The sequence below is a fragment of the Piliocolobus tephrosceles genome, chromosome 7 (assembly GCF_002776525.5).
Source record: "Piliocolobus tephrosceles isolate RC106 chromosome 7, ASM277652v3, whole genome shotgun sequence".
Lineage (NCBI taxonomy): Eukaryota > Metazoa > Chordata > Mammalia > Primates > Cercopithecidae > Piliocolobus > Piliocolobus tephrosceles.
The window spans coordinates 102,275,832-102,287,438 of NC_045440.1; the positions used below are offsets into that span (position 1 = coordinate 102,275,832).

Sequence of the window (11,607 nt, forward strand, 5' to 3'; positions counted from 1 at the left end):
GTTGGTCTCTCTTGTTCTCAAAATATCTTCTTTTATAGTACTCACCTATTTTAAAATGTGGTTGACTACAGGTAACTGAAACCACAGAAAGGGAAACTTTGGATGAGGGGGGCACTACTGTACTTAGGAATACAACTATATATACATATGATTTTATTTTTAAGACCATATTGTATTTGGGTATCTACTAGTATTTTGTATAAAGCAATTTTTTGTTCCATTACATTACTTTTTGTTTTATTGTATATGTAATCTGACACACAATAAAGGGTAAAGTTGCTTCCCCAAATCACACTTTTAATCAAAACCTAGAATCATCTGCATTCCTTGTTAAAAATGCAGGTTTCAAAAAGTACAAAAAAAACACTAGCCGGGCGAGGTGGCGGCACCTGTAGTCCCAGCTACTCAGGAGGCTGAGGCGGGAGAATGGCGTGAACCCGGGAGGCGGAGTTTGCAGTGAGCTGAGATCTGGCCATTGCACTCCAGCCTGGGTGACAGAGCAAGACTCCGTCTCAAAAAAAAAAAAAAAAAAATGCAGGTTTCTAGAACCCTCTGAAGTTCTGATTAAATAAATTTATTGGAAACCACTCTCCTGTGTCACTGTGTCATTTGATATGGAGTATACCATTTTGCTTGTCAATGTGCATACATCATCTTGAGTTCAGTTTTTCATTTATTACTAGGTATAGGCCTTTCTGTATTTTCATATAATGTTTGACTGTCTTTTAAATCTCAGAATCATGAAGGGAAACTTTGTTTTCTGTAAGGCAAAATCAACCCCAAGCAAAGTGAATGAAGCAGGCTATTAAGCCAAGTGCAGTTTCCCAGGTGTAACCACGCATTAAGGTCAGCAGTTCTACTTTTAGGATATAAAAAGAACAGGCAGTGACTCGGGAGGCTGAGATGGGAGGATCACTTGAGCCCGAGTTTGAGGCTACAGTGAGCCACAGTCGTGCTGCTGCACTCCAGCCTGATGGACAGAGCAACACCCTGAGTCAAGGGCTGGGGAGGGGAGCATTGGTTTACACTGAATTATTGGATAAATGTTTAAGTCTTTAACCTTGATCTTTGGGATGTACAATTAATGGTCACACCTATATGCTATTCTGTTCAAGGATTCCATGGTTGTGAAATGTCATGTTGGCCAGCCTGATGTGCATTTTAAAGATTAGATGTATTCCAACTTTATTATAGCTATGTCTGTCTTTGGCATTCAAAATGTTGTCCATGATATTTTGTGGAAAAAAAAAAAAAACCTGTATTTTTACTACCATCTTCATATATTAAATTCTATAAATTTATTACATGCTATATGAAATACTGCCATGCTCAGATTTTTTTTTTTTTAAGACAGTGTCTCCCTCTGTAGTGCAGACTGGAGTGCAGTGGCATGATCATAGCTTACTACAGCCTCCATCTCCCAGGGTTACACAATCCTCTCACCTCAGCTTCCTGAATAGCCGGCAAGCACACACCACCATGCTGGCTGATTCTTTTGATTTTTAGTAGAGATGAGGTCTCACTACATTGCCCAGGCTGGTAATGAAATTGAGGTTTCATAATTTTATAATTCTGGTATATTACTTCTTGGACTTTTTAGATATGGGAGTCCCAATACATGGTATTTCTTTATGACAGTTCCCTAAACAGATAAACCCCAACTTATGGGATAATGTACTTCTCTTAACTCTTCTAATTTTAGACTAAGTCCTTTGCATATCAGTAGTTTAATTAAATATTGTTAATCTGGTTAACTGGACAGAAGAACTTAATGCAAAAAGTATTACAGTTTTGAACTCAGACTGCTTTCAGTCAGCCACTTACCTTTTTGTGCTCCCTTCATCTATTAACTAGAAATTTTACCTCTTACCTACCTAGACAGTTTCAAGGAAAAAACTGGTACAAAATTGCTTTAAAAATATTCTTTTGAATAGTGCTCTATCAATATGAAAATTAGTAAGTTTGAGCTTGATGTTAGCACATCACTTGGTACCCTATAAACTGCTTACTGACTGGACACACTGAAAAGCACATCCTTGTCCATGGGAAAAGTACTGAATGGAGATTTGTTCAAATTCAGCCCTGCCCCTCAATGACTGGCCAATTCACTTTATTTCTTTTAACTTCAGCTTCATTATCAAACTGAAAGAATTATGATTATAAGTAATCTTAGGGAGTATAGAGATAAAGTGCCTTAAGATAGCTATCTTAAGAGATTCGAATTATGAAAAATTCAAAAATGAAATCAGAAATGAAGCCAGGAGTGGTGGTTCACACTTGTAGTCCTAGCACTTTGGGAGGCCAAGGCGGGAAGATCGCTTGAGCTCAGGAGTTCAAGACCAGTCTGGCCAACGTGGTGAAACCCTGTCTCTACTAAAAATACAGAAATCACCTGGGTGCGATGGTACATGCCTGTAATTCCAGCTAATCGGGAGGCTGAGGCATGAAAATCGCTTGAACCCAGGAAGTGGAGGTTGCAGTGAGCCAAGATTGCACCACTGCACTCCAGCTTGGGCGACAAGTTGCCTCATCATACATAATACACACATGTCCTCACCCTTCCTTAGAATAAGTTCTGTGTAATAAGTTTAGGTGGAGTAGTTATTTGAACAAAGTGGACTGAAGAATGAGAAAGAACATTATTGAAACAGGGAAAACACTCCATGTAAAAGCCCTGGGGTGGAAAGTGAGCGTAATCTTGTTCCTACTTCAGAATGAGGCCCATGTGACTCCAACTTCATGACAGGAGGGATAATGGAAGGAGATGAAGTTCCAGAGATGGGCAGAGGCCAGCTCACTTAGGGTGTTGTGATGCGAAGCCATTGGGACAGTAAGCAGGAGAGTGACCTGGTCTGATGTGAAGAATCACTAGGCTGTTGTGTGAGAATAGACTATATAGGACAGGTGGCAACAAAGAAACAACAGACCATCTGTAATAGTTAAAAGTTCGTGGTAATGGTGGTTGGGCCAGGGCTGTAGTTGTGGAGGTGGTGAGAAGTATCTGGCTGTGGGTTACATTCTGAGATTGAGCCAATGGGACTTACTGATGGACTGGTTAGTAATTAAGAGCTCAGTAAACAATATGGTCTTTGGTGTAAGGCTTTGAGTCCAAATACCCACACCACCCCTTGTTACTTGACTAAGTGACCTTACCGGGCCTTGCTTTATCTCCTTGTTTCTTGGATGATACCTTCTTTTATCTCTATGAAGACTAAAGTGATCTTTTTTTAAAATTTTTAAATTTCTTTTATAGAGCAAGCCTCTCACTATATTGCACAGGCTGGTCTGAACTCCTGGGCTCAAGCAATCTGCCCACCTTGGCCTCCCAAAGTGCTGGAATTATAGGCATGAGCCACCATGTCCTGCCGAGCATTAGAATTTTTGCCACTAACAGTGCTTGGTAGCAGACTGCAGGTCTGTAATTTAAGTGCAAAAGGGAAAGAGAAATAAATTTACAGAACTGCCAGGCACTGTAAATGAACTTTGATTTTCATGATCTATTTTAACTATTTGAAATTATACAACTGAAGTAAATTTCCTGACAAGTAATCTCTATTGTTTTACTCATCTGAGTTGTATTAGTATTTTGTCTTATTCACCTTTTCATCCCTGTGCTGAGTATGGTGCCTGACTCATAACCAGCACTCAGAAAATGTGGAATGCATGAAAAGGAAGAGGGAATCGTGTGTTTCATTTACTCTTTTGTTTAAAGAGGAAGAGGTAAGTAAATCTTGGTTGCAGTGCACTCTGAAATTTTCATTACATTTTTATAGTTAAATAGGAGTAATCAATTTACTTAGCAGGGATAATAGCAGTCCAGGATAACAGACCAGTAACAGCATTTAAAAAAATATTTTATTTATGGGCCAGGTGTAGTGGCTTATGCCTGTAATCCTAGCACTTTGGGAGGCCAAGGCTGGCAGATCACTTGAGGTCAGGAGTTCAAGACCAGCCTGGCCAACATGGCGAAACCCATCTCTACTAAAAATACAAAAAAATTAGCCGGGCATGGTGGCGGGCACCTGTAATCCTAGCTACTTGGGGGGCTGAGGCATGAGAATCGCTTGAACCCGGGAGGCAGAGGTTGCAGTGAGCCAAGATCACAACACTGCACTCCAGCCTGGGCGACAGAGCGAGACTCTGTCTCCAAAAAATTAAATACATGAATACAATAAAAAATTTAAAAAATTATATATAAATAAAATATTTATATATTATATATATATTTATATATATATATGTTGTAGAGGCAGGCTCTCACTGTGTTGCCCCGGCTGGTCTCGAACTCCTGGCCTCAAGCCCTCCTTCTGCCTCGGCCTCCCAAAGTGCTAGGATTACAGGCCTGAGCCCCCTGGGCCTGGCCGGTTCCAGCGTTTTAACTCTCTACAACAAACTGAAACTCAAACGAGAGCAAGGGGACATCTCACACCAACTCTTATGCCCAAATGGTCCTCTGCCAGTGAAGGAGGGGAAGGTGAACCTGGGGCCGGTGGGCAGATCTGCCGGACTGCGGGTCGGGGCGTGGCAGAGGCCTAGTCTCCGCCCCGGCCATCAGCCTGTCGCCTTTGGCTCGGGCCGGGCGACCAGCCCCTCCCTCAGCACCTGCAGCGTAGCCAGAGTCTGTGCGGCGGCCGCGACCTCCCCGAGGCGGCGCGCTGAGAACCAGGTGAGTGCCTGTGTGTACCTGCCGGCCGGGAATAGAGGACCTGTCGCATCTCAGTCCTTCCTTCCCGGAGCGGGGGTGAGAGGTCGAGGCGGGGAGGCGAAGGGGCGGTGGGCCGCGAGGGAGAGGGAGCCATGGGGTGGACGATCCTTAAGGGCCGGGGTACACACGGGGCTTTCCAGGCCGCGGGGGAAGGTGGCGGGTGTCGGGGCGCAGTGGCAACGCTGGAGTTCCCGGGTCCACTAGCGCAGTCAGCCCTGGTGACCCAAGCCAGGGACTGGGGAGCCATCTGAGACCGTTGCGGCTGGGCTGTGGTGTTCCCCGGTCCCGGCGGGTCCTGGCGCGGCTGTACATAGAAACCATTGCCACGGCGGGAGGATGCCGTTTCTTTTCGGTCCCCGACTGCAGGGGGCGCTCGGCCCCGTGGATGCAGGAAAGAGGGTGCCTCGGTGGGTGAGACCCGGCTTTTCGCGTTAGTAGGCCCCAGCGGTTTGAACTGGAGGTATTACTAAGCTGTAAATCCAGCTGGGACCGAAGGTTTTCCCAGTCAGAGACAAAGACTTTGCAAACAGAGGTGGAAGAGTTCTAAAGTATTGTATAATTTGTTTTTTGGAACTTGAGATGGATATTCAGTAGTCTTGAGAAGGTGTATCCTACAGAAAGAAAAGAAAAAAAAAATGGTAGTTTTCAAAAAGGATTCTCAGAGAAACTTGGTCCAAAGGTAGTGAATTCTCTCACTTAATTGTTCAGTTATAGATCCAACTCCTTGTTGTACTCTTTCTCCCCTTCTCACTACTGCACTTGATTAGTCTTTAAAAAAAAAATTCTCAGAAATGTTAAAACGGTGTTCAGAATGAAATTCATTTGATTAGGTAAGAGATGGCTCTATCATTTCATGTGTTTTTAATCACATTTTATTGAAATCATAAAATCTCAGGGGTTGTAAAATACCTTCAATTCAAGGTAATCTATTTTAATCCCATTAGATGCTTACATCTCTCCCACCAAAGATCCCCCACTCTTTGGAAAAATCCTCCTAAGGCAACCCATTCTATTCTGGGCAGCATTAATAATTTACAAGTTCTTCATCTTGCTTTCCTGTAACTTCTACCCTTAAGATTATCCTTGTCATGGGAGCCATTCATCAATAGGCCCTGCAAGTATGGGGTGAAAGCCACATCTAATTTATCAGCTAGATCTCATCCTGAAGCCTAAGAACTGTCATCTATATCTTTTTTTTTTTTTTTTTTTTTTTTGAGACGGAGCCTCACTGTGTCGCCCAGGCTGGAGAGTGCAGTGGCCGGATCTCAGCTCACTGCAAGCTCCGCCTCCCGGGTTCACGCCATTCTCCTGCCTCAGCCTCCCGAGTAGCTGGGACTACAGACGCCGCCACCTCGCCCGGCTAGTTTTTTTGTATTTTAGTAGAGACGGGGTTTCACCGTGTTAGCCAGGATGGTCTCGATCTCCTGACCTCGTGATCCGCCCGCCTCGGCCTCCCAAAGTGCTGGGATTACAGGCTTGAGCCACCGCGCCCGGCCGTGAACTGTCATCTATATCTTATACCTAAGTCAAAGCCGGCAGGAATTTGGAGAAGTGGACAGTGTCATCCTTTTCTGCAGAGGTCTGATATATGAACAGACTCCCAGAGGGTTGAAAGAAATACTTCTATGAATTAGACCTGTTGCTACTTCTTGTTTTTAAAATTATTGCCCAAGTACAGTGGGTTTTGTTTTAACCTTTGACATTGACCCACAATAAGAAATATAGTTTACTTGGTAACCTTGTGCATTTATATACACACATAATTTCCATTTATGTAGACATGAAGTAAAAGTTTTTATAAAGCAGTATTTACTTTAATATTATATGTCAGGTAGTCCATTTTTTATTGTATTCCATCTCATTATAAAACAATGTTGGCCGGGCGCGGTGGCTCAAGCCTTTAATCCCAGCACTTTGGGAGGCCGAGACGGGCGGATCACTAGGTCAGGAGATCGAGACCATCCTGGCTACCATGGTGAAACCCCGTCTCTACTAAAAAATACAAAAAACTAGCCGGGCGAGGTGGCGGCGCCTGTAGTCCCAGCTACTCGGGAGGCTGAGGCAGGAGAATGGCGTAAACCCGGGAGGCGGAGCTTGCAGTGAGCTGAGATCTGGCCACTGCACTCCAGCCTGGGCAACTGAGCGAGACTCCGTCTCAAAAAAAAAACAAACAAACAAAAAAAACAAAAAAAACAATGTTAATTGCACCTCACTAAATTTATTTACGGGTTACTACCTGCAGTTTGAAAATCACTGGTACAGTGGTTAAGTATGTAGGCTCTGTAGTTAGCCTACTGAGACTCGTATCCTTAGTTCACTTGTCGACTTGCTCATTTATAAAATAGGAATAATTATTAATATCCTTTATGAGAGAGGTTTTGAAGATTAGGTGAGATCATCTATGGCACATGGTAATTTAGCTCCATAAATGTTAACTGTTATTTCTAATGTCACTTAAAATAAAATCTACCCGATATAGTAATTGAGGGATTAAAAGAAGTAATATATGTAAAGTACTGAGAATGGTGCCTAGCACACATTAATAACTATATATTTGTTGCTATTATTATTATCATTATCATTAGCAGCAGTATCTTTAAAGTGAAGTTCTCCAAGGCCTCCTTATTCCCAATTCAATTAAATTTAGTGAATGTTTCTGAAGGGGTATAGGCACTACTTATTATGTTAGCCCTGGAGCTATGAGGATAAATAAAGTAAGCTCTTTCACAATCTAGAAGGGAAGACAAATAAACATAATTCAAATATGTGCTAAGAGAGAGGTAAGTACAGAGCCTGGCACGGTGGCTCATGCCTGTGATCCCAGCACTTTGGGAGGCCAAGGCAGGCAGATCATTGAGGTCAGGAGTTCAAGACCACCTATCTCTATTAAAAATACAAAAATTAGTTGGGCGTGGTGGCCCACACCTGTAATGCCAGCTACTCGAGAGGCTGAAGCAGGAGAATCGCTTGAACCCAGGAGGAGGAGGTGGCAGTAAGCCGAGATTGTGTCACTGCACTCCAGCCTGGGTGACAGAGCAAGACTCTATCTCAAAAAAAAAAAAGAGAGAGAGAGAGGTATGTACAGAGTGCCCTTAGTGCCCTTAGAACATAGTTCATTGTGTGGCGGGGAGAAGGAGGAGGCAGGGGGTGGGAAAAAGGATTGTGTTAAGGCAAGTTACAGAAAGGATGTTATTATTTATGTTTGTGGTGAATCACAAAGAATGATTGGGATGTTAACAGACAGCTAAACTAGCAGAAGGTCATTCAAAATTAACATTTAAAAAATCTTAAAAAGCAGTTTTGGCACCACAACCTTCTCTGTCATTGTATTCTAGCTTTGCTTAAGTAAAGATTAAGTGAGGTAATCCATGTATGGCCCATAGTAATTTAACTCCATAAATGTTAACTGTTGTTATCAGGGACAGAGAATTCAAAATTAGTAGACTTCCTCCATGGAAAAAACCCTCTACCTTCTTTTCCTACAGAAGTACCTAGAAGGGCTGGGTGTGATGGCTGATACCTGTAATCCCAGCACTTTGGGAGGCAAAGGCAGGAGGATCACTTGAGCCCAGGAGTTCAAGACCAGCCTGGGGAACATGGCGAAACCCCATCTCTACAAAGAAATCTAAGAGAAATTAGCTGGGAGTGGTGGCACGTGCCTGTAGTCCCAGCTACTCAGGAGTCTGAGGTGGGAGGATCACCGAGTCCAGAAGGTCAGGCTGCAGTGGCCCACGATTGCACCACTGCATTTCAGCCTGGGTGACAGAGTGACACCATCTCAGAAACAAAAACAAACAAAACACTCCACCTCCTTTTATACAGAAGTACCTGTGTGGCAGGCCAGGTCTCACTAACACAGGCCTCCATAACAACGGTTTCAGTACTGACTGAGGGGTTAAGTTAAATATTAAAAGCCAGTGCCCTTAGACAAAGGCTGGGATGTAACAAAATCCCACCAAGAGTTTTGCCTAGGCCTTCCCTGGGCCTTAAAGCATGACAAAATAGCAAAGGAATTTTTAACAGGACCCATTTAGGATTAAACAAGTTTTATTGTGGGTCTGAAGAAACTCCCCAGACCTCCACAAATAAGTTTATGGGGGATCTGAAGGAACTCCCCAAACCTCCGTAATTTAGCAGGAGACAAGATAAGGGTAATCGCCCCAGCACCTGGACCCATTTAAAGTAAGTAAATTTACTGAGACCCCAGAGGAAGGTCTTCAGGACTCAGACCTTAGTTATAGATTAAAAGAAGTTAATCACTTATGTCTTTAGATGAATGCACACTTACCCATGGACATATAGCTTAGAAGGTATATAAGCTCTGGAAAACTTTGTAATTTTGAGTTGGTCTGGCGATAATTTCCAGGCCTTCTCCCTGTAACCAGTTGCAGAAATAAATACTCTCTTCCTCCTCAATTCATCTGCATCTCATTATTGGGCCACAAAAACTAGCAGGCCAACCCTCAGTTTGGTCCAGGAACACCTAGGTGGTACAGGTACAATGGCTCATGCTTGTAATCCCAGCACTTTGGGAGCCTGAAGCAGGAGGATTGCTTGAGACCAGAAGTTAGAGACCAGCCTGGACAACATAGGGAGACCCTGTCTCTACAAAAAAAATTTTAAAACTTCAAAAAATACAAAGAAGTACCTACATGGTTACTACTATCCAAATTGAGTATTATTTATACATTAGATTAATAACTTTTAAATATTGTATTTCAGCTATGACCACCAAAGATTATCCATCATTGTGGGGCTTTGGAACAACAAAAACATTTAAAATTCCCATTGAACATCTGGATTTCAAATACATTGAAAAATGTTCAGATGTTAAACATCTGGAAAAAATTCTTTGCGTGCTCAGGTAAGCATTTAAAAATCATTTCATGTTTTAGTATGACCGTTTTAATTATCCTGTTGTTGCCTTCTAAAGGTAAAAGCTACATTAGAAATTGTAGGGTCCAGCCCCACAGGGTCAGTGGGTTTTTCTCCCCGTGTGCGGAGATGAGAGATTGTAGAAATAAAGACTCAAGACAAAGAGATAAAAGAAAAGGCAGCTGGGCCCGGGGGACCACTACCACTAAGACGCGGAGACCGGTAGTGGCCCTGAATGCCAGGCTGTGCTGATATTTATTGGATACAAGCCAAAGGGGCAGGGTAAGGAGTGTCAGCCATCTCCGATGATAGGTAAGGTCACATGGGTCACGTGTCCACTGGACAGGGGGCCCTTCCCTGCCTGGCAGCCGAGACAGAGAGAAAGGGAGGAGAGAGAAAGACAGCTTACGCCATTATTTCTGCATATCAAAGACTTTTAGTACTTTCACTAATTTGCTACTGCTATCTAGAAGGCAGAGCCAGGTGTACAGGATGGAACATGAAGGAGCGTGACCACTGAAGCACAGCATCACAGGGAGATGGTTAGGCCTCTGGATAACTGATGTCAGGCCCTCCACAAGAGGTGCCCTCCGCAAGAGGTGGAGGAGTAGAGTTTTCTCTAAACTCCCCCAGGGAAAGGGAGACTCCCTTTCCTAGTCTGCTAAGTATCGGGTGTTCTTCCTTGACACTGACGCTACCACTAGACCACAGTCCACTTGGCAACAGGCATCTTCCTAGACGCTGGCATTACCGCTAGACCAAGGAGCTCTTTGGCGGCCCTGCCAGGGCATAACAGAAGGCTTGCACTCTTGTCTTCTGGTCATTTCTCACTGTGTCGCCTCAGCTCCAATCTCTGTATGGCCTGGTTTTTCCTAGGTTATGATTGTAAAGTGAGGAGTATTATAATATTGGAATAAAGAGTAATTGCTACAAACTAATGATTAATGGTATTCATATATAATCATATCTATGATCTATATCTAGTATAACTATTTTTATTTTATATATTTTATTATACTGGAATAGCTCGTGCCGTCGGTCTCTTGCCTCAGCACCTGGGTGGCTTGCCACCCACAAGAAATACTGAAGAAAATTCTCAAATATTGAGATTGTTGCTTTTGCCCATGCATGGTAGGTCCCAGAATAGTGATTTTGATCCTATGGTTAGTTTGGAGAGTTTCACCTAGGTCTACTGCCAGCATGAGACTTAGGCTAATTAGTATGCAGGAGGGCATTTTTCTTGGCTTCTCTACATTTTCTAGGAGAAGGTAAAGTAGCTGTGAAAGCAGCCATTAGGGTGGGGTGTGATGGCTCATGCCTGCAACACTAGCATTTTGGGAGGCCGAAGCAGGTGGATTATTTGAGTTCAGGAGTTCAAGACCAGCCTAAGTAACAGGGTAAAATCTTGTCTCTACAAAAAATATAAAAATTATCTCGACCTGTAATCCCAGCTACTCAGAAGGCTGAGGTGGGAGGATTGCTTTGGCCTTGGAGGCTGTAGTGATCCCTGGTTGTGCCACTGCACTCCAGCCTGGGTGACAGTCTCAAAAAATTAAAAAAAAAAAAAAAAAAAAGCTATTAGGAGATAAGCTTATCTCACCAACCTAGGCTAGTGGCACTTTCCCACTTCATATCACCCGACAACAAACGAGGGTGACCCACCACACGCTGATCACATGGAGGGTGGCGGGGAGGCCTGAAGGTAACATCAGAAGGCAGGGAATCAGGACCTTTTCAGGGTAGAGCCCCATCCTAGTGACTGTCCCACTGAATATACATCAAATGTGGTTATTAAAAATGCACATTTGAGGACCCTATTCCCAGCAATTCTGCTTCAAAAAATCTGGGATAGGGCCAGGGAACATATGATTTAACAGTGGAGCTGGCTGATTGATATGCAGGTGTTCAAGGAACCCACTTCAAGAACACTGTCCTGAGGAGTACCAACCTGTGACACCTCTTTTGGATTTCTTTTCTTTTTTCCTTCCTTCCTTCCTTCCTTCCTTCCTTCCTTCCTTCCTTCCTTC

General features: G+C 43.4%; 1 protein-coding gene across 1 annotated transcript in view; it reads left to right on the forward strand.

Moving 5' to 3' along the window:
• Positions 1-9,429: 9,429 nt before the first annotated feature.
• Positions 9,430-11,607, forward strand: part of LOC111520886 (sperm-associated antigen 1) — a 78,225-nt gene continuing 76,047 nt past the window's right edge. The window contains exon 1 of the mRNA XM_023183980.1: positions 9,430-9,569. Within this exon, the coding sequence (XP_023039748.1) occupies positions 9,430-9,569 (140 nt within the window). The remainder of the gene's footprint in view (positions 9,570-11,607) is intronic.